The 24,621-nt window shown below is 37.2% G+C and overlaps 1 protein-coding gene across 2 annotated transcripts in view; it reads left to right on the plus strand.

Annotated features, from left to right (window-relative positions):
- Positions 1–24,621, plus strand: part of ADCY8 (adenylate cyclase 8) — a 382,696-nt gene that overhangs the window by 281,987 nt on the left and 76,088 nt on the right. For both annotated transcript variants that reach the window (XM_007488342.3, XM_007488343.3), the window contains 3 exons: positions 12,573–12,774; positions 14,373–14,462; positions 20,156–20,328. In XM_007488342.3, the coding sequence (XP_007488404.1) occupies positions 12,573–12,774; positions 14,373–14,462; positions 20,156–20,328 (465 nt within the window). The remainder of the gene's footprint in view (positions 1–12,572; positions 12,775–14,372; positions 14,463–20,155; positions 20,329–24,621) is intronic.

Raw genomic sequence — 24,621 nt, forward strand, 5'->3', positions numbered from 1 at the left:
GTCATATCTAGTTACTAATAACTACTCAGGTTCTTAATACATCAGTTCTCAAACTACCTAATCTTACTCTCATTGTGTAGCTCAGAGGTGTAGCCTACAACACGCTAAAGTGAGACCCAATCCAGATGAAAATAAAATTGGGAAATGACCAAGAAAACACAATAAAATATAGATATTACATTTTAAAACTGTCATCATACAGGCTGTAGCAATCTTTATGGATAGATTAATAGCCTATTTATATTTGAGTTTTATATCACTGGATCTAACCAAACTCCCTCTATAGTTTCCACAAAAATAGAATGAGAGATTTTATCAAATGTTTTGCTAAAATCTGGATAAATGATATGATGTTTCATTGGTCTACCAATGGAAAGAGTTTGTCTAAGCCAGGCAAAATAAACTTACCAAGGACATCTAGGTATTCCCTTACTTCCCTCTTATTTATCTTGGATATCAAATCTCTTAACTATTGTTTTTGGTTTGTTTTTTCCAGTTTTAAAAAAATCATTAGCAGAATTATCAGGCATAGATCATAAATAGAAGCAAAATAGGAACAAGCAGCTGAAATTCCATCTCTGTAATGAAATATCATCTACCCTATCCCTTTGATATTTCTCTCTTTATCCACAGATATAAATATGTACATATATGCATAAAGATATGTGACTGGATTGATACATAGTTTCATTAATGTAGACTTACTTCAAATAGGGACGTCCTCAACCATGCAGATTAATACCCTCTCTGCAATTTACAGCTTTCTGAATTTTCTCCAATATAACTAAAACAAAAAAACATTTTTATGCTTTTCTCATCAACATCAATTTGAGTTTTGTCATTCTTGATATCATTCATATAGTTATATACCATGCTTTTTTCACATCCTGTTTCTTATTGTCATCTCTGTGTACCTCTTCACAAAAAAAAAAAAAAAATAGTGTTGATTGATGAGGTCTCTTTAGACCTACATTTGTCTCTCCAAACAATCCTATTTTTCTTCCTTATTAGAATTGTCTGTTTTTTTATCTTTAGAATTTCATTCTTGAGAACTTCTCATTCTTTCTGGTTTGATGATCTTTATAAAATTGTCATCCATGGAATCTTTCTACTAATTCATGATGCCCCTCATTGAAGATTTCCTCTATGTCCAGTACAAAGAAGACACTTTGGGAGAAATGAGGGAGAAAAAGAAATTCACAAGACAAACTCTTTATCCCTTTCAAATCCAGCTGGAAAGTTGGGATTAATATGCTTCAGTGGATCTGTAGTCTCATCAATATGGGTCCCCTTTCCAGTAAAATATGAAACAAGTTATCTATGCCTCCTCATATAGTGCAATTTTAGAATGTAGAAATAGTTAAATGCCAAAATTTGTAGCATAGTTTAATTTTACGAACACATTAATCATCAGCTATGTGTAAGAATCCTTGAGATATACAAAAAACATGATAAAAGAAAAATGAAACAAAATCCTAGTCCCAAAGCAGTTTAATATTTAGTAATATAACTATAGCTAATATGCAAATAACCATATTGAACCTCATGTGTCAAGGTAGGGGCAAGCAGCAGTTACTGGAAGTCATTCTGATTGTAAAAGAAGTTTGCCTGTTAGGTCCTTTGTTATATGTGTGTGTGTGTGTGTGTGTGTGAGAGAGAGAGAGAGAGAGAGAGAGAGAGAGAGAGAGAGTAAGAGAGAGAGAGAGAGACTGCATCTCCTTTGCTGTCAGAGGAGATGTGGCTTTTCTGAGATATGATGGTTATCCAATAAAAATAACTGTGATTTGAAGAGATGGCTGGGGATAGCTTCATGACCTCATTACTATGGATAGATTGTCTGACAAAGCTCAGCAATGGCCTGAACTTAATAGAACTGCTCATTATTTAGTTCTATGTTGGCAAAACTATGGCATGTGTGGCTAAACATGCTGGAGGGGACTACTCCTTTCTCCCTCTCCAAGATCCTGAAAACATTTCTTATTTCTCACATCACCTGCCCCTCTGCCTAGCAGCCCAATGGAAGCACTTTCCCCCTCCCCTGTCTCAGCTAAGAGGGGGACTCACATGCACCATGAGAGTTCTAGTTTGGGCACTCAGTCTCTAAAAGGTTTGCCATTACTGATTTAGTGTAACACATTTCCAGCTCTCTGCCAGGAGTATCTACAAAAAAAAAAAATCACCACTGCTTGCATATCCAAGAGGAAATGCAAGAAAGTTCTAAGGACCAAATTGGAAGCAGAGTTTGTGGATGGCCTGGGAGGTGCTGTTATTCACTGGAATTTTGGATGCCATATCCAAAGCTGCCTGTACCTGAATTTGAGGGGACATGGATGGTCAAAGTTGTGGCAGTGGTTTGGTTTACATGCTGCTGCCTCCTACAGTTCTATCAGATCTCTTTTATACTTTCTCTAAGGATGTTTTTCATGGCATTCAGGGGCAGTTGGCATTTGTAATGATGATGAGAATGGCTTTTAGAGGTTACTTTGCTATGGTTATGAGTCTATGAGGACCAAGTTAGAAGGCTAATGGCCTAGGTAGCAATACTCTTCTGGGGATCTTGAGTCTGGAGACCTTTGTTTACTACATCTGGGTCTGAAAGAAGGCTGGTTGGTAGGAAGTGGTCTGGCCTTCTTAGAACATGACCATTTTCCCTCCAAAATACTTAAGAGGAGCATTTTTTTAAGTAGAAAAGAACTAGAAAAAAGCAAGTGTTCATTATTTGGGGAATGGCTGAACTGGTAGTAGTATACAAATTAGGCTATAAGACAATAAATATGAAAGATTTTAAGATTTTATTTTATATATATATATAAAGGTTGGCCAATGGGCTGATTTATTTTGTTCAATCATACTTATTTGCTATCACGAAGGGCTCTGTTAAGAGTTGGCAACAGTGAGACAGTAAAGAGGGCTAGAGATATAAAAAGAAAATAAAACTATGCCAGTGAAACATTCCAAAAATGCACAACTGAAAATAAAAAGCAAATAATATGGTTTTCTTAATACTTAAATTAAAATTAAATATGCATTTAAAAATTGGAGTAAATGCTTAAAACTTGATCCATGAAGAGGCATTTAGTTGGCTGAGTGGGTTGAGAACTAGGGCTCAAGATGGGAGATCCTGTATTCAAATGTGGCCTCAGATACTTCCTTACTATGTGACCCTGGATAAGACACTTAACCCCTACTGTCTAGCCCTTGCCACTCTTTTGCTTTGAACAAATATACAGTATTGATTCTAAAATGAAAGATAAGGAATTTGTCAGTGCAGACCTTCCTGGGTGTCTGAAGCCATGGACCATAGTTGAACTAAGAGAGAGACATGGAGAACCAGAGGGAGTAGGAAAGTTTATTCTTTGTTTATTCTTCTTAGCAGAACAGCATGCCTACAGAATTCCTTTCCTAAGAAAGGAGCCTACCAGCTGTAAGGGTTTCCTAGCTTTTATTGCTCAAAATCATATAGTTCAAGGTGAGGTGTATAATGGTCAGTTCTAGAATAAGGCTTAGGGTCTTCTAGAAACAGACTGGGTTGGTGGTTCTGTCATAATAGTTGTTTTCTCTGGATAGTGCCTGAGACTACTCCCATTCTGGGTTCAGTTGGCAGTTGCTATTTCTCAAGCTTAGCCATAGTTACACAGCATTGTTGTTCTGTCAAGGTTCCATAGGATCAGAGACCCCTGGAAAGAATGGAAGCTCAAGCAAATCTAGATTAATATTATAGTCAATATTCCTTTCATTTTCACAGTATATAAGAATACATGCATTTTCAAAGAAATTGAAAGTCACAAATTAATGGTTATATAAAATTAAAGTGATAGCCCTACTGTATTCTGCCCCCAAGTCCCCAAGTATAGGCATCCCTTGGAGATATTGCAGGTTAAGCTCTATACTATCTTGATGAAGTAAATATCACAATAAATCATGTCATAAGAATTTTTTTATTTTCCAATGTATATAAAAGTTGTTTATACTATACTATAATCTATTAAGTATGCAATAGTATCATATCTAAAAGAATAATGTTCCTACATTAATTTAGAAAGATGACTAAAAAAAGGTTAATGCCCAGCTGAACCTTCAGTGAGTTGTAATCTTTTGCTGGTGGAGACTCTTGCCACAATGTCGATTATTTCTGAATTGCCAGAGTAGTGGTTGCTCAAGGTTAGGGTGACTGGCAGTTTCTTTAAATAAGACAACAATGAAGTTTGCTGCATTGATTCTTCTTTTCATTTGAACACAGAGACCATTGTAGGGTTATTAACTGGCTTAATTTCAATATTATTCTGTTGGAGGGGATAGTGATCCCAAGGATAGGGAGAGAGACTGGGGAATGGCCAGTTAGTGAAGCAGTTAAAAAACACAGCATTTATAGAATAAGTTACCCAAATTATATGGGCATGGTTCATGATTCCCCAAACAATTACAATAGTGACATTAAAGATCACTGACCACAGATTACCAAACTAGACATAATAAGAATGAAAAAGTCTGAAATATCATGAAAATTACCAAAATGTAACACAGAGATATGATGTGGGTATACATTGTTGGGAAAAAATGGCACCAACAGGCCTGCTTGATGCAGGGTTACCATAAAACTTCAATTTGGAAAGGAAGGGAAGGGAAGGGAAGGGAAGGAAGGAAGGAAGGAAGGAAGGAAGGAAGGAAGGAAGGAAGGAAGGAAGGAAGGAAGGGAGGAAGGGAGGGAGGGAGGGAGGGAGGGAGGGAGGGAGGGAGGTAGGGAGGGAGGGAGGGAGGGAAGGGAGGGAAGGGAGGGAGGGAGGGAGGAAGGAAGGAAGGAAGGAAGGAAGGAAGGAAGGAAGGAAGGAAGGAAGGAAGGAAGGAAGGAAGGAAGGAAGGAAGGAAGGAAGGAAGGAAGGAAGGAAGGAAGGAAGGAAAAGAAGAGAAATGAAAAGAAAAGTAAGGAAAAAAAGAATATCTGCAAAGCTCAATAATAATGAGGCATGACTGTACTAAATTCAGTTGTGAATACCACATTTTAGGGAGGAAATAATTATCTGTGAAATATCTACATGAGAAATCTGGAAACTACTGCCCTCTATTTATATACACTCACCCTCTAAATGTGATTATTACATTTTTAATACAATAAAACTTTAAACTCTAAAAACAATTTTAGCTCACTGGCAGCAGGCCAGATCTGGCTTGTGATTTTCTACAACAAACTAACAGTATAATTGCAGACTGAGATATGAAGAATGTAAAATTCTTACTGTTTAAATCTTTATAATTTGTTTTAGTATCTGTTCAAGGACTAAGCAATTGTGGTTAAGTGACTTGTCCAGGGTTACCCAGCTGGGAAGTGTCCAAGACCAAATTTGAACCCAATACATCCTGCCTCCAGATCTAGCTCTATTCACTGTGCTATGTAGCTGTCCCTTGTTTTTCTTGATTTTTACAGAGCACTGGACTTGCTCTTTGTGGCCCCCAGTAGTGAGACTGAACCCCATATTGCAAGTTTCTGACCAGACCATGGCTTCCCAGAGACTTTGCAATCTGGGATTCACTCACTACTGGGGGCTATGGCACCTGACAGATATGACAGCAAGGCCTTTGTTCAAAAATGCATTCAGTGAACACCCAACTTTCTCTTGAAACTAGTGAATGTGTCTCCATTAATTCACAAGGCACCCTCTTCTACTTTTAAATGGTCCAAATTGTCAGGAAGATATTTTTTCCTTACACCAACTCAAAATCTGCCTCTCTGCAACTTCCACATTTTGTTCATAGGTCTGTCCTTGTAGGCAAGAAGAATAAGTGAATTTTCTTTGCCATGGGGCAGCCTTTCATCACTGAAGGAAGCTATCCTGGTCTACTCTCAAAATCTCCTCATCTCCAGGTTTAATGCTTCTTCAACTAATCCTCACATCCAATAATCTCAAGAGCCATTTCCCCACAGTAGTCACCCTCCTCTGGTGTTCTCCAGCTCACTGATGGGTCAGCTCTTCCAGGAGCCGACATTTGAAGAAAAATGTACAGACTAGAAATGCTCACTCTTCATTTCTTTCCAGGCTGTAAGCCCGGAGTCTGACAGTTTCTTTCTCCACCATCCCCCCTCCTCTCTAACCCTGACCCCACTTTTCAGCCAGGATTAGAGATGGGAAGTCTTCAGTTCAAATCTGGCCTCAATCACTTCCCAGATGTGTGACTCAGGGCAAATCTTAATCCCCATTGCTTAGTCCTTACCAAACTTCTGCCTTGGAACAAATACATAGCATTGATTCTAAGATGGAAGGTAAGAGTTTAAAAAAAAAAAGTGTATAAGCTTTCAAAGGTAGAGACTATCTTAATGCTTCTTTTTATATCTCTAGAATTTAGCATAGTACTGACCCATGGTAAACCCTGACATATATATATATATATAATATTTTATATTAATATATTATATAAAATTTATTATATACTTATGTATAAAAATCTATATCATGTGTAATTTATGTATAATCTGTTATAAAACACATACTATTATGTTATATAAATATATCATAAAATATATGAGATATATTTTATATATTATACAATATATACAATAAATTATATATCATATATATTTATGTATGCTATATATTGTTATATAAATGTATAATGAATAAATTATATAATAAATGTTTATTATATAATTTTTATTTATAATATATCAATGTATATAAAAATTTTAACCCTTACCTCCTGTCTTAGAATTGATACTAAGTAGGAGTTTCAAGGCAGAAGAGCATTGGGGTTGACTTTCCCAAGATTACACAGCTAGGAAGTGTCTGAGTTCCCATCTGAACCCAGGACCTTCCATTTCCTTGCCTGGCTCTCTATCCAATGAACCTCCTTGCTGCTCCCTGAATGACACTTGCTGACTCAACTTGGATATCTGAAATATAGCACCTAGAATTGGACAGAGTAGTACAGATATGGCATGGTCATAGCAGAGAGGGAGACTCTGCCACGTCTCCAGCCCAGAGTTATAAACAAGAGGTTCAGGCCTCCATCTGCACTACTGCAGGGTAGACCCAACTCTTAGAGAAGAGAAGGATTAGAAGCCTCTTCCCCTACCATGTCCTGCTCTACGCTTTCCCATGAAAGCTACCTGTGGTGCAAGGAAGAATGCCCTTGACAGCAATGGCACCCTCAGGGGCTTCTCCCACCTCATGTGGGTGCCTCCCAGCTCCTGCTTGGCCTGACTCTCCCACAAGGACAGCAGCCACCTCCAAAATGGTCTCTCTCAATGGTAATTCTTCTTCATTTTGTCTTAAGTACCAGAATCACAAGTTAAAAATGTGACCATGTCTCACTTAAGGAGGTTCAGAAATGAATGCTTTCAGTCAACCAGGATTTATTAAGCTCTTATTATGTGTCAGACATTGTAGTAAACATTGGTGAGCCCAAGACACTTGCACCCCAAGACCGTGACTTGGGTCCCCACTCATACCTCTGCCTACAGCTCTGAAATAGAGATTTTCTTCCTCAAATGGCACACTGCTTTGACCATTGGTCAGTCAGAGAGGAAAATGATAAATACCTACCAAGGTCCTTTTGATTCTTTATTAGATACTTTACTTATTTTGATACTCAATATTTAGTCCCTTGATTATATTTATAACTAGAATGAACTCAGTTCACTGTCAAAGCCTTCGTTCCTTCCAAAGATTATCACATATAATCCATTTTCATTTTTTAAATTCTTACTTTCCATTTTAGAATCAATACTGTATATTGGTTCCAAGGCAGAAGAGCAATAAGGGCTAGGCAATGGGGGTTCAGTGACTTGCCCAGGGTCACACAGTTAAAAAAGTGTCCAAGGTCATATTTGAACCCAGGACCTCCCACCTATAGGAGTGGCACCTAATCCACTGAGCTAATCCCCTCCTCATTAATGTCTTTTGATGATAATTTCTTAAGTTGTGTGTGTGTAGGGTGTGTGTGTGTGTGTGTGCGCGCGTGCGTTTATGTATCTGTCTGTGTGTGTAATCACTTTGGCTATCTGGAGAAACCATTGACCCCTTCTCAGAATAATCAATGGAATTTTAGGGAAAGAGTAGTCAAATTAAAGGTGTAAAATTTTTCCCCATCTGAGTTCAAAGCCTCCCTGAAATCTATGAATGCTGGTCTCTAGTTTAGGAACCCCTGCTATAGTCTCAGAATTATCCATGACATTAGTGGAGAGAGGAACAGACTGGGAGTGAGGAGTTAGGCGAGACCTGACTCCAAATCAGGCTTTAACCCTGCCATCAACTTTTACTATCTTTGTCAACCTGGACTAGTGGGTTAGCCTACCTAAGCCCCGGTTTTCAAATAAATAAAAAGAGTAAAATAGAGTTACGATTACTTACATCTCTTGCCTTATTGGGGCACTTATAAGGAAAGCATTTCAAATATCTTAACGTCTGTCTCTGGATGTGTATCCCATGGCCCCTTTTCCACCAGGATTGTTGAAATGCAGAAGGGAAGAGGAAGGGCAAGAAACATTTATGAAGAGCTTATTATATGCTAGGTATAATGCTGGCGTCCTTTACAAATATTATTTCAGAGGGACTGTGACATCATTTGGATTTTTGTCCATGTTATGAATCTCTCTGCCCTTTTCAAAAATGACCATATGCTGTGGACAACCCTCCCAGTGATGAGCCTGAGCCCCTTAGTACTTACTTAGATTAGTCTTCAGACAATAGACAATGTCTATTGCAAGACCTGTCCTACTTAGCAAAAAAAAAGAAAGAAAGAAATCCAGCTTTAGTACTATGTTGACATCTGCTTTAAGACCCCAAGGACACCTCTATGCCCTAAAAAGAGGGACCCTGTCGGTGATGCCCTCTAAAAATTCACCCATGAGGGAAAATAGGACAAAGCAAGCTCAAAAGAATTCATTAGAAATGACCCTAAAACATTTTTAAAAGCCTTTCTAAAAGTACTGAGAGGGCCAAATAGGTGGCTCAGTGAGTAGAGAGCAAGACCTGGAGACAGGAGGTCCTGGGTTCAAATATGGTCTCTGACACTTCCTAGTTGTATGACCCTTGGGCAAGTCACTTAACTCCAGTTGCCTAACCCTTACTGCTCTTCTCCCTTGGACCCAATACTTACTATAGATTCTTAGACAGAAGCTAAGGGATTAAAAATAGATAGATAAAAGTACCGCGAATAAAGGAAAATTTTGGAAAAGGGGTACAATTTTTTTTTATCTCTGGGACAAGCCCAAGAAAACAAATTAGGTGTTTTTGTTCCATCTCAGTGCATCATGCATAATAATACTTTCCATAGGTACCATGGATGCCTGCCTTCATTCGTTTAGGTAAGCTTTTGCATTCTGGTTATGCTCCTGATTTCCTTTATTATTAAGCAGAAGAGTTTCAGACCAGTCAATTATTTGTCTACCCCATGGCTTTCCTTCTTAAATCCTTCTGTCTTATTTATAATGGAGATGCTACAAATAGAGTCTGAGTTTGTGTATGTGCATAAGAATGTGCAACACAGATAAATAGAAAGTCATAGAGAAAGAGAGAAGAAGGGAGTGAAACAGAGGCAAGGGAGAGAGATAGAAAAAAATTAAAAATATTTTATAAAGAACGAAATAAAAAGAGGATAGAGTGAATTGAAACCACTAGTCTTCTTTTAGTCCTATGCAACCAGAGACAGCAGGCTCTTCAGGACCATGATAAAAACATTTCCTTTAAGAGAATTATCATTTAACTCATTTTCCAGGCATACATCACCTTTATTTGTTTAAAATGCAAACCTAATTCCATTTTTTGGGTTATATTAAAATATATCTTTGTCCGACAAGTGAATGTCTACAATGGTGTGCATTCCCATGTTTAAGTTGAGAAATTACGAGGGTTAGAAGGTTAGTGAGGAAGACACAGTCAGAAAAGGACCCTTAAGAAAAGCTTTGAAAGAGTTCTAGCCCAGGGGTTGCCAAACTATGACATATGTGCCATAAACTGTGAATGGCATGTCAGCTCGTCTTCAATAGTGAAAGAACTGATTTTATTCAGCTCAATAAGTATTAATCACCTAGTATATATGATGTAATCTGGATAAAACAATTAAAAGCAAGTAGTCTTTCCTTAAAGAACTTATATTCTTCTGAAAGGAAACAACACAAAAATAAATAAGTAAATAAAACCTGTTTAGAAAATGAAGGAAAAGTAATTTTGAGAGGACATGCACTAACAGCTGTGGAAAATAGGAAAGTCCTTTTTTTTCCCCTTACAGATAGCACTTGAGCTGAGACATGAAAGGCGATATGACTTTCAGGTGAAATAGGTGGGGAAGGAAAGCATTTTGGGTAATGAGGTAAACCTATGGAAAAGCGAGAAGATGGAATGTCATTTGTGGGGAAAAGCAAATAAGACAGTATAGGTGGAATATAGAGCTGGGATAATACATTTAGGTGTTTGTCTTTTAATTAATCAATACGAATTTATTAAGTACTTGCTACATGCCAGCTATGCCCTAGGTATAAAAAGACAACATTAAACAGTTCCTGCCTTTAAGGAGTCCTAGCTGCCTTCGGAATAAAGCAGGTGGCACGTAGAGACCATGAAGTATCAATCCCTTGAGGCAGATGATAGAACTAATGAGGGATGCAGAAAGGAGAAAAGAGTAAAGACAATGAAAGCTAGAGATGGAACACATTGTCCCCAAGGTTAATACTTTGTATAGCTATATACACACAGAATTTGACAATTTTTTTAACATGTAAGGTGAACAGTTCCACAAAACCAATGCAATGAGGTATATCAAGCTAGTAAGCTATCTATTGATTTAAAAAAAAGGGGTGGGGGTCTGAACCAAGAGTTCAGAGTTCTGGGTTCCAGTCCTAGTTCTGGTATTTGCTAAGTATATTAAAACCGTGCCAAGTTATTTGGTTTCTTTGGGCCTTAATTTTCTACTCTAAGATGAGAGCTTCTGCTTGATAATTTCTAAAGTTCCTTCCAGCTCTAACAATGAATAATTAAATAAATGGAATTTACAAGTTACTTTGATTTAAAAAAAAACATAAAGTATTTATTATTACCATTATGTAACCTACATCTAGGTAGTTCTGAGAAGTTGCAACTATATAAGAAAGGAGTTCCAGCACTGAAGAGATCATTGAGATACTACTAAACAATAGAAAAATCCCTGCAGTCTGAGTCAAAGGACCTGAGTTCAAATTCTTCCTCAACTACTACTTATTGTAACAGTGATTAATATGAAAGTATATTTTTCATGATAATAAAAAATGAAATTTAAAAAATACTACCTGTGTAGTCTTGAGCAAATAATTTTTGCTGTCTGAACTTCCGTGTTCCCATCTGTAATGTGTGGGCCTTTAGAATGTCAATCCATTAGTCACTCTGCATTCATTAAGTACACTAGGTGATAGTCACTGTGTTGAAATCTTATGATACAAAGAAAGGAAAAAAAACCCAAACATAGTCCCTATTATCAATGCCCTCATAATCTAATAAGAGAAACAACTTGAGAACAATCATGTGCAAGCAAAGTATGTTGGGAATAAACTCAGAGAGACAGCACTATAATTGAAGAGAACTAAGAAAAGCCTCTTACTTAAGGAAGGACTCTTTACATAAGAGTTGAAGGAAGCCAGGGAATTTAGAAGGTGAAGGTGAGGAGGGAGAGTTACAGGCTTGTAGCACAACTAGTGAAAATGCCTAGAGTCAAGAGATAAATGATCTTTAATGTCTCTCCCAGTTCTAGTTCCTATGAACATATGACTAGATAGTGTTTAAGGATCTCTTTAACCGTATCATTCTAATTTGGAGCAAAAAAAGATTTAATTAAGAAGATCGTAATTAAGTTCTACAGAAGAAGAAATGAATAAACCCATCATAATGACTCTAGAATGCTAACACCTGAACAAAGTGTAAAACTACCAAGGATCAGTTCATATCAGAATCTGCCCAAAAGAAGGCAGAAGAAAACCAGCAGGTGAAGAAATTTCAAAATATGCTCAAAGAACTTTCCATCTATCTTACCCCTGGCCTTTTTAGGAAAGCAGATTGAACTGAGGGCCATCAAATATCTGTAGGCACAGTCAGACGGCTGGGATTTTCCTCTTGCAAAATCCATGCTGCTACTTGTGACAAAAATAGAGTCCAGGGTTGGCATGGAGTTTGGATCTAAGCATCTGAGTAGGTGGAGGCTGACAGTGCATTGTGAGCCCCACATTTTGGGGCAGAGGGCATCTCTCCAATTCCTGTAGCTAGGATATTGAGATAATCATCCCAGCAAAATGTTGCCTTGGCAGCCGTTGCCTGGTGAGATGAGCAAATCAGAAAATGGGAAGGGAAATGGGCAGAAGCAATAAATCTAAAACAAATATTTATTTTTCATGGCAAAGTACTCAACAAGGAGAGAATATTCTCAACCTAAATATTACCCAAGTCTGTTTCCTACTAATCACTTTTTTCTTGAATAAAGGATAAATGGAAAAGTGCTTCAGCCCAAGAAAGGGAAAGTATCTGATGAGATAGCTAGTATCTGGTGAGTTAGTGGTAGTACCAAGAAAGAAGAGTTGACTTGTATCAAATCACCTAGTGTTCTGTTCTTCTTTACAGGATGATGCCAATGGTCATTCAATTTTCTCTCCTGATTATGCTGCACTCCGCCCTTGTTCTCATCACCACAGCAGAGGATTATAAATGTTTACCACTTGTGCTGCGGAAAACTTGCTGTTGGATTAATGAGACCTATCTGGCCAGGAACGTCATCATCTTTGCCTCCATCTTGATTAATTTCCTTGGTGCCATCCTAAATATTGTAAGCATCTTTAAATTGGAGATAGTGCTATCTAACATATGGGATGAGAATGTTTCAAATTCTACAGATTTCTATCTCCCTTTAACAAAAAAACATCCAATTATTATGATCCCAAACTAACCCTATCCCCTATACACCTTAAAACCATAGGATAAAGGGAGTTATACTGTCAGGTCCTGTCACATCTGCTGTCCCTAAATTAGTAGCAGTCACTTCTCATAGGATGCCATCAATCCATTACTTTCCCAATCAGAAAGTTTATCCTTAGGCTGCCACTGCTAGCCAGTTTATATCATTATGTGACTTCCCAAGAATTGACTATTAAAAATAGAATGCACTGCAATCTGAATTCATCACCATCCTTGGAATAGTTGTCATTTCTCTGTCAACTTGATATATTATTTTTTAAGAATTTTACTTACTCTGACCAAGATGGGAGCATTACCATTTTCTATGAATATTTCATATATACAGATGTTTTGAGTTTTCTGGGCCACATTTTGGGGATGATTATTTTAGTCCTAGATGGTAAATTAGTACTTTGAGTACCTGTTTTGGGTGGCTACTAAGGTCATTCTCATGGCATTGAATAGAAATCATAAATCTCTTAGAGTTAGAAAGTGTTCAGACTTCATCTGGCACAACCTTTGTCTGATGGTGTGATGTGCTTAGAATCCTTGCCATGTGGTCATTGGCTTGGATGCCTCCAGTGGTGAGGAATTCACTAGGCTAGTTCATTTTCCTACTTGTAAATTGAGGAGATTGGATTAGCTAACCTGACCTTTCTCGACAGTTCTAAAGTTCTATGACCTCGAGATAAACTATATCATTTTCACACATTCTTAGGAAGCTCTTCCTTGAGTTAAGGTGTCATCTGCCTCCCCCCACTATTTTTGGTTCTCATCTCTGGAGTCACAAACAGTCCATATACCCCATTTCCCTAGATCTTAGAAGACATCACTCACTGTCAGTTGGAAGGGACCATCTCAGAGGCCATTCAATTCAACCCTTCTGTTTAGAAAAGATCCCTAAAACATAAATGGCAAGTGCATCTCACCTAAACCTGAAGACTTTCCCATTTCTTTCAACTAAGTGCTGAGGCTTATCTCTTCCAGTTTTTACATATTATATGAGAATATTCTATAATCTAAAGTTTCCTTTCTTTCTGACAGTCCAGTATGCTATGTTTTTAGCATTCTCTACTCTATAAGTTCTATTTTATGTTCCACATCCTAAAGTAATATATCCTAAGGTCCTTTATAGCTCTGATATTCTATTTTCTTCTTTGTGTTAACATTGCACATTCTAGGGTTTCTTCCAACATGATAATCTCTATTCTACCATTATATATTGTAAGGTCTCTTTTAGCTCTAACCTTTTGTGTTCTGCATGCTAACATTGTGTATCCAAACTTGTATCCTAACTTACTTTTACACTATGTGGTCCTGATTCTTTAAATGGCTAAGCGTTCCATCAGAGCATGTGGCCAAACATCTTCTAGCCTATTCACATAAGAGCAACAAATAGCACTCTGTGTACTCTTAGTCTTGCCCAATGACTTAGTGTTCTTGTTTTTGTTTGTTTGTTTGTATCCCCAGCTGTGGTGTGATTTTGACAAGTCAATACCCTTGAAGAACCAGACTTCCAATTCCTCGGCTGTGTTTACAGATATCTGCTCATACCCAGAGGTATTTATAAGCTCCCTTTGGCAAATTGTGGGCATACTTAGTGCAACATGACTCTCTTTTTAAATTAGTACATTTGATGGACAGGCCTCCAGGAAACAAGCCAGTAAGTCGCTCTTACTAAAAAAAATAGAGCTATATTTAAACTGAAGGAGAGAGAGTAGAGATAAAGAGGGGCCCTGACAACCACATGGCCACAGGAAAATCCCAATGTGAAGAGGAACTCTGGTTAGCTCCTTAAAAGACTGTTGGAGCCACTTGGGGATATTGGAGACCAAAAACCCCTATCCATTCATTTTATAGAATAGGAAATAGAGATCCCAAGAAGTGAAATAATAGTTATAATTGCTCATATATACAAAGTCCTACATCATTACAAAAAACCTGACACTTAGTAATAATTTACATTGATACAGTATTCTAAGATCAGTTAAATTGTTGCAGCAAGATTACAAACCAGATATTGAATGCTGGTGGAATTGAACTCAGAAACACTTGAGTTCTAATCTTGCTTCTACTTCTGTGACTGGGTAAGTCACTTTTAACCTCTTTCAGTCTCAGTTTCTTCATCTGTAAAATGGGGATAATTGTAGCACCTATCTCACAGGGTTATTTTGGGGGGGATCAAATAAGATAACATAGAGAGAGCACTTTGTAAATCCTGAAGGACTATATGAATGCTATATACTTGCACAATTATGTTTATTCTCATATTATAGATGAGAAAACTAAGAGACTGGCTGACTGCCATTTATCTAGGGTGGTACCGTTAGTAATGAAGGTAGTCTATGATCCTGGGTTCTCTTTCTCCTGCTCTGCTGAAACCCTTAGTTACTGAAAGAATTATAGTACCACAGAGTATAGGTTGGGGATCTTAGGACACAAAATGTTAGCACACAGAACACAGAATGTTAGAGCTAAAAGGGACCTCAGAATGTGCTCTTCCTGCTGTATCGTGCTGCCTCATTGAATTAGATCAACTTGAACCCTGCAGTCACTCTGTGACTGTTGTTGTTCAGTTTTTTTTTTTAGTTGTGTCAGACTTTGTGACCCTTTTTTTTTTTAACAAAGATATTGGAGTGGCTTACTATTTTCTTCTCCAGCTCATTTGATGGATAAGAAAACTGAGGTAGGCAGCGTTAAGTGACTTGCCCAGGATCACAAAGATAGTGTATATCTCAGGTCAGATTTGAACTCAGGTTTTCCTGACTCCAAGTCCATCACTTTATCCACTAAACCACTTAGTTGCCTACTCTGTAAGGTAGATAGAACAAATATTATCACCATTTTAAAGTGGAAGGGATTGACTCAAGGAGATTAAGTGATTTACAAAAGATACAAAGCTATTTATCAATCAAAATTCAATTATTAAATGCCTACTATATGCCAAGTACTGTACTAAGCATAGAGATATAAACAAGATATACCTCAGAAGTGTTTTTAATTCTAATGGGAAAGGCACTTTTATAATGAACACAAAGTCACGTTGAAGGGGAGGGACCTAGCTCTGGGGACCATCAGGAAGAGTTTCATGTAGTTTAGAAGACAAGTCCTATTATGAGTTTTGAAGGACAACAGGGACCACAGGAAGCAGAGATGAAAAGGGATTATGTTCCAGACATAGGACACAGCCAGCCCAGAGGGAAGGAGTCAAAAGATGGAGCATTGAATGATGAGGAATAGCAAGTAAACTGTGATCATGGGCCTTTAAAATGGGGGGAAAGAAAATTTAAGAAAACTGGAAATATAAGAAAAGGTCAGGCTGGGAAGAGTTGTTAGTGCCCACTTTGCCCAAATGCCAAATTTTATAGTTGATGCTACAGGCCATAAAGAACTACTGGAATTTAATGATGAGGGAATTGACACTATCAAACTTAACCATTATGAAAATCGCTTTGCTGGGTGAATGGAAGATAAATGGAAACAGAGAGAGATTTAAAGCAGGGAAACTGCATGGGAAGCTATTCAAATAGTCCATGTGAGAAGCAATATTAAGTTTAGATTTGGTTGCAATGCCACAATTGTAATCCAGTTTTCCTTATTCTCAGTGGTGTTTACCTTCCACTACAATAATGCTTTTTTAACCCATTCAGCATCAACCCATGCAATAATTGCTTTCAAGAATCAAACACCATTTTCTACCACAGAAAGAAATCAATTCCCTCAATGAAAAGTCTGCTCCTCTCCTCAGGCTGCAGAATAAAGGAGGAGCAATAATAAAAAGGCACCTTCCATTGAAGCCTACTTTAGTCCCAGAGGGAGAAATGTTAATCATTTACATTCAAGAAACATTTATTAATAGTGAGGTATATACAGAACCTTTTGTTAGTGATTGGGATGGAAGCAAAGTACTTTAATGCTATAGACCCCAGTTCATTTACCTATAAAATGGGGATTGCTTGCAATACCAGGTGAGCAAAAATTGGAAAAATAGAAAGAAGTTGTCAGGTGGCAAAGTTAAGATTGATAAAAAGAAAATTTTCCCTGTAAGTTGAACTATCCCAATGTAGACTGGGCTCCCTTAGAAGGGAGCAGGTTCCACCTCACTAGGGGTCTTCCAGGAGAAGATGAATGTAGAATCAGAGTTAGGGAATCACAGAGATGGAATGGATTTTAATAGCTGCCAAGTGCTATCCATACCCAAATAAATGCTAACAAATTGCCATCCAATCCTTGCATGAAGACATCTAATGAAGAGGAGCTTTCTACTTCTCGAGGCAGTCCATTCCATTTTGGGGCAGATTAATTATTAAGATATTTTTCTTGCCTTCAAGCCTAAATTTGTTTCTTTGTAAGTTCTACTCATATCCCTCTGGAAATAAATAGAACCAATCTAATCCTATGATAGTCTTTCAGATACTTGTAGGCAGTTATCATGCCCCATCCCCCATGTCTTTTCTTCTCCTGGCTAAACATATGCCCAGTCCTCATATGACATGGATTCAAGGTCCTTCACCATACTGATTGCTTTCCTCTGAACACTCTCCAGGCTATCAAACTGTGGAAACTCTGAAATATACAATATGACACATGAGGTCTGATCAGAGTAAAGAACAGAAGGACTCTTCCTTATTCTTGGAAGCTGTGCCTTTTACTAAAGTTCCCGATTGCACTGGCAGTTTTTTGGGTTGTCATTACACTGATGATTCACATCATGTATGAAGCTATTGAAACCCCAGACCTTTTCAGATCTCCTATATATCCATGACTCTCCCATTTTATATTTGTGAAATAGTTTTTCACTCAAACTGTAGGATTTTATTTACCACATTGTCATTGTATTTCACCTTATTAGATTCAGCCTAATGTAACCTATCAAGATCTTTTTTCATTACCAACTCTATCTATAATTTCAGGTTCCTGTTATTTGCAAAGTTGATAAGCATGCCATCTATGCCCTTCTATGTGAATTTAATAGGTATTGAGCATATTAAAACGTGGATTTTTTATCAAATATTGGTTGCATTATATGTCCTCCAAAAGCCCTTTCAATTCTGAGATTCTATGAGTCCTACCTCATTGTGTTGTTATGACGCACATAAAAATGATTTGAGGGGCAGCTATGTAGCATAGTGGAAAGAGTGTCAGGACTGGAGGGGGGAAAACTTGGCATCAGATACTTCCTAACAGTGTGACCCTGGATAAGTCCTTTAACCCAAATTGCTTTGACACTCTTTTGTCTTAGAACTAATACTAAGATAGAATGTAAGGGTTTAAAATAAGATGACTTGAAACCATAAAGTATTATATAAGTATGAGAGGCAATATGGCATAATGGATTAAGTACTTAAGTTGAAATCATGTATCCTTGAATTCAAATTCTTCCTCTGGCATTTATTATTCTTATGATCCTTGTGAAGTAACTTAATTCTATTCAGGAAAATCTTTGGAACTTATCTACTGTATCAAAGATTGTTTATTATTTGCCTTCGTAGAGAAGGTTACCACATCAGGACTTCTTAAATGAGTCATGAACTCAAGAAATATGGGAGTTTTCTTTCCTCTAGTCTTATTGAACATAAAAAATCTTATTAATGAGTAAAAATTATAGTAGGCCTTTTGCATAATAATTTATGGCTGATGCAGCACTCATTCTGCATTAGTGTTTGGATGATAACTTATAGAAATGGTAAAGAACAATTTTACTTGCATAGAAGACCTGTACATGACAATTGGGATGGACCCATTAGATAGCTAAAGGTTGAGGTTAAACAGGGAAAGAAAATAGAGCTCATTTATGCAAAAGAAAATGGAATCAATAATACAAGTAGAAGAATTAATTTACCAAGGTAGTAGAATTGCCATATCCAATTTTTTCACATGGACCAAAAGAAGAGAGGATTGGTGATGACAAAGAAAAATGTTTAGACAAGAGGAAAAAGTACGAACAAGTATAATCTCAGTTCTCCCATATGATGGGGAGTAAGGTCATTTGGTGAGGGGGTCGCTATCAAGAAATTGAAGAAAGATGAGGTTTGGGGAAAACTATTGTAGGATAGGTGATAGTAATTGAATAAAAGGTCTGTAAAGGACATGTTAAGATTGGATGAGCTTAATTTCTAATGGATGAATCTTTATGATTTTGTAATTTCTACTAAATAATTAAAGGAGAGAGAGAGAGAGAGAGAGAGAGAGAGAGAGAGAGAGAGAGAGAGAGAGAGAGAGAGAGAAAGAAAGAGAGAGAGAAGAGAGAGAGAGAGAGAGAGAGAGAGAGAGAGAGAGAGAGAGAGAGAGAGAGAGAGAGAAAGAGAATGGTAGAACTGATTACTAGAAGTTGAAAATTAATAGAGAAAGGAGGCCAGGGTTATGCAGGGATCAACCTTGGTTGATCACATGGGCAAGACTGAAGGTATGATGAAAATTAAGGAAACAAGGAGGAAATGCCCAACTACAAGTTGCAAATAAGAATGAAGTATACATGGGAGATTCTCTGGGCAAACAGAAGCAATGACAATGAAAAAAAAATTTTTTTAAGTAAAAGGATTATAATCTGAGAAAGCTATAACAGAATTCAAGATATGAGGTAGAACAGTTTGGGGTGTCAAAGAGGGCTAAATTTTGACTTGTGAATAAATGAGACATAAGTTATGGTTATTTGGGGTAATGATAGCAAATTGTTCAATAAGACATCAATGGAAAATCATGATGGTTGAGGTCAGGAGTTGGAGTACAGAGAAATATTGTGAGCCAGTTTCTGAACTCATCAATAAAGGAGCGAAAACTACCTTGATTTTGGCAGGTGACAGCAAGGAGTTCCACATTGAAATCTAGTGTTTCACTCCCAGATTGGCTGGATGTATGGATAATTTTGAGCAAATCACTTCATTATGTCTCAATTAGCTTGCTTGTAAAATGACAGGCATGGAGTAGATTATCTCTAAATTAGTGTTTAACTCTGAAATTCTACAATTTGATGATTGTGAGCATGTCTAGAACATAGAAGTTGACCTGGGAGAAAGCAGAAAACAAGAAAGACAGTGAAAGATGCAAAGAGGTAGTGACCTTAAAAGGGTCAATGTGTAAATAGTACATATCACCAATTTCTTAGGCAAATTTGAATTTCACACAGAAGACACAGAGACCTAATAAGGTCTCCAAAAGGAGATTAGTAATTTGTGATATTTAACCATTATACATCAACCCTGAATATTCCTACTCATATGATTACTGAATTTGATCATCTCTCCCGTCTCTAGTATTTCGTCTTCACGGGTGTGTTGGCCATGGTGACCTGTGCAGTTTTCCTCCGACTCAACTCTGTCCTGAAGCTAGCTGTGTTGCTGATTATGATTGCAATCTATTCTCTACTGATGGAGACCATTTATGCTTCCCTCTTTCTGCACTACGACAACTTTAATCACAACGGAGAGTAAGTGCTCATTGTCACATCTTTTCTTAATCCTTTCTTTCTTTCAGTTTAGCTTGCTGACCTTTTGAAGATCATGTCCAAGTATTTCTAATACTACCTAGAGCACTGCTGTACATACAGGAAATATTTGCTAAGTAATCATGTGAAAGATAGTAGATGGAAGGAGAGGGTTATATTCCACATTTAATGTTTTATGAGACTGACAGAATAATAATAGAAACTGAGTAGTCATACTCCAGAAAGCTTGAAAACTAGAAGGGTAAGAAACAGGGTTTTTGGGGACAGGGAGAGAAGATAATGGGTGAGCATATCTGGCAACTGGAAATAAGTAATTACAGGTAGTACTTATGAGCATTAATAGGCTGATCGTGTTGGCGATTTGAGTTTGGTCTCCAGAATTCTAAAAATATTACACCATTTGTAGTAGCCAAAGTTGAGACTTGTTCAAGGCTTTAGCACACACACGTGTGTGTGTGTGTGTGTGTGTGTGTGTGTGTGTGTGTGTGTGTGTGTGTCCTGAGATTCATGGGATGTTAATTTGCTAAGATCAGAGTTCTGTTAAAAATAAAAAATCTTGGGTCACCAGATTATTCATGAAATGCCAGTAAAAATTTGCCTAAGGCTTTTCCGCATAGTGTATACTTGAGTAACCATGCTGGGAATCTTTCTTTCCTTATAGCAAAGGAATGTAGCAGTGAGATTCATTCTATCTTAGAGTTCATGGACAAATACTCATTTGTGAAATTTATCAATAATACAGTACACTTGCATCTGGCCAAGACTTAACTAATGGTCTCCCCTCAATAAAATTTTAACAAAACAGGAAGATATCTAAAGAAGAGTAACTTTGAATCTAGTAAGATCATAGAAGGAATCAATATATCTATGAGAATTTGTTAAAACTAAATTGAAGTCCTGGTTGAACAGCTGAAGGCTAAGTCGAGATTTGTGCTGTGGGAAAAAAAATGCTGAACTTTGACTCAGAAGAACTGAGTTCAAGTTCTGACTCTGAAATTGATTAGAAGTAGAGCCATCAGTGAATCACTTCTTTTCTGAGCCTCAATTTCTCCATCTCTAAAGTGGGAAATACAATAATTATGCTGCTTAATTTACATCATTGAGTGTAACATCCAAACTTTAACCTATATATAGCCTGCATTTCATTTAGAGGAAAGTTCAAAATCATATCTCTTGGGCAATGTAATAGTACATGGAGAGATGGCTTTGGAGCCAAGAAGAGCTGAATTCAAGTCCTACTCATAATTATATGCCTGCTCTCTGGCCCAAGGCAAATCATTTGACATTTTCAGTGTTTAGGTAACCATCTACAAATGATAAGAATTTGCAGAAAAAGAGAGGGTATGTGCTTTAGTAGAAGGGCTGTCCTCATGTGGGAGTTCCCGAACTAATGAAATCACAGGTCTATTTGGGATTTATCACATGTATGTAGAATGAGGCCCAGTTCCTATTAAAAGACTCAAGGTATAGATATAGATGATATAGATATAGATATAGATATATCTTAGGTATATGACAGCCTTTTAATTCACAGAAGACACAAAAAATTTTAAAGACATAAAAATCTCAAAAATCCATAAATAACTAATGCAATTATTTTCCCTTTTTACTGAGTCTCATCATTCCTCTGTGCTCTGTACCTTAGATTTGTGAAACCACCCTGAGTTTTAGACTCCCCTAGGAAGAGAAATAAATTTGGTGCCACTAGAGAGACAAACCTCAGCATTCCAATGAGTCTATTGGTAACCCCAAGGCACCATAAAGGATTCCAACATTGTTAGCTCATCCTAAGACTTAGATTTTATGGAAACTAGGTGGAATAGTAGATAAAATATTGAGAAATACTCATTTTTCTGAGTTTAAATCTAGCCTCAAACACTTAATAACTATGTGACCCTGGGTAAGTCACTTAATCCTCTATGCCTCAGTTTTCTCACCTGTAAAATCATCTGCAGAAGGAAATGGCAAGCCACTCTAGTGTTTTTGCCAAGGAAGTCCCAAATGGGGTCATGAAGACTCCAACATGATTGAAAAAGACTTAGCAAATACTTAGATTCAACTCTAGAAGATATTTGGACTGCAGGTTGTTAGAGAAATAATCAACTTCCTATTGTACCTGAACATTCCAAATAAGATGAAGTAATAGAAAGGAAACTGTCCAGATCTTTTGCTACCCATATCATTTCTTTGCTTCCTGTAACTTCAGGAGCCACAAACATGATCCTCTTTTTCCCTAAAGGGTAGCTCTGTTCACAAACTCCTCCATAAAAGTATAGGATCACAGATTTAAAGCTGGGAGAAATGTTAATGGTTCTAACTATTTCACTAAATTACAGATAAAGAAACTGTGGAACTTCCTAGCTATATGACTCTTTCAAATCTCTTACTCTTTCTGAATCTGAAGGTAATATTTTGATTTTTGACTATAATTACCTACATAGTGAAATGGATAGAGCACTAGCTTACAACCAGAAGGACTCGTCTTCATGAGTTCATATCCATCTTCAAACTCTTTCTAGCTATGTGATCCCAGGCAAATCACTTAATCCTGTTTGCCTCAGTACCTCACCTGTAAAATGAGTTAGAAAAGGAAATGTCAAACCATTCCAGAATCTATGCCAAGAAAACCACAAAATTGAGCACAAAGAATCAGACACGGCTGATCAACAACTACCAACCTTTCAAGATTGTATTTAGGGCCTGGGGCAGCTTGGGGATTCAGTGGGTTGAGTGCCAGACCAGAAATGACAAAGACTCATTTCCTAATTCCAAACCTGGCCTTGGACATTTACTAGCTATGTGTCACGTCACTTGGCCATGTTTGCCTTAGTTTCCTCATCTATAAAAATGTGTTGGAAAAGGAAATGGCAATCCATTACGGGAACATGGCCAGGAAAACCCAAACTGGGTCATGAAGAGTTGGACATAACTGAACAACAACAACATTTAGGAGCTATCTGAGAAGAGTGCCTGTAAAATACTATACAAAACAATATGTTACAGCAATGGCAGATAAGTAGAGTGGCATAATGGAATCTATCTCAGAGTCAAGAAGATCAGGGTTCAATCCCCTTCTCTGATATATTGGCTATATGACCCTGGGCAAGCCAATTCATCTCTCACTGTCCCTGGCAACTGTGTAGAACATTCAATTTCTGGAGCAGGTGCCAATAGGAATTAGTGGAGGAAGATTCTTTCATGGGAATTCTTTGCACCAATAAAATCACAAGTTTGGGTCAAAAACAGTTACTATTAGACCTCACCAAGCTTTGTTCATCTTCAACATAGTTCTTTAGAATTTAGGGCTGTCTTTAAATCACAATGAAGAAACAAAGCAAGAACTGGATAGAATATCAAAAATGATATCGAAAAGGTATAAATAGCCTTAATTCTGCATCAACATACTGCTGTTCATCAAATCACCAAACAGGAGAACCAAAAGATAACCACTGAGATTGGAATGGGAGCTTTTGGGAAAAGTGACAGGAAGTATTTCTTTACACAGCAGGTACTAAAAAGAGGATCTCATTTTGCAGAACCAATACATTCCATGGCCTTTCATGTGAGTTGAGAATGACACATAATAGTAAACCTCATTATTTAATGTTTTTTCTTATTCAAACAGGCCTATGTACTTTACAATTTTTTTTTACAACTATTTTAAGCTTACCAGATATGTTACCAGCAGAAACTCTGGACAAAGACTGATTGATGCAGGAACTAATATTTGACCCAAAACAATGTAATGACTTGAACAAATGCTTCTCAGAGAGAAAATGAGTATAACTAGACAAAATGCTTTGAGACTTTACACCATTTGGGAAAATAGCAAAGATTTAATGCATAATTAAATTGTTTTGATGCCTTTGTTTTTTTGATTACCAATTGCATATACCTAAATTTCTGTGTGTTGAGTTCCCATAAAATGAGGTCCCACTGTAGGTGAAACTGATTAATCTATAAAAGCTAAAAGTATATGGAGCTGTTTTTTTTTTTTAAACCTTATCTTATGTCTTAGAATCAAAACTAAGTATTGGTTCCAAGTAAAAAGAGTGGTAAGAACTAGGCAACTAAGATTAAGTAACTTGCCCAGGGTCACACAGTTAGGCATTATCTGAGGTCACATTTGAACCCAGGACTTTCCAACTCCAGACCTGGTATGCTATCCTCTCAACCAAATATATCTGCCCCTATAAAAGTTTATATGAGTTTAGATGAAATCATCTTTTTTTTTTGGCTACCATTTATTTTTATTCATGTATAAATATATGTATA

The sequence above is a fragment of the Monodelphis domestica genome, chromosome 3, assembly GCF_027887165.1.
Source record: "Monodelphis domestica isolate mMonDom1 chromosome 3, mMonDom1.pri, whole genome shotgun sequence".
NCBI lineage: Eukaryota > Metazoa > Chordata > Mammalia > Didelphimorphia > Didelphidae > Monodelphis > Monodelphis domestica.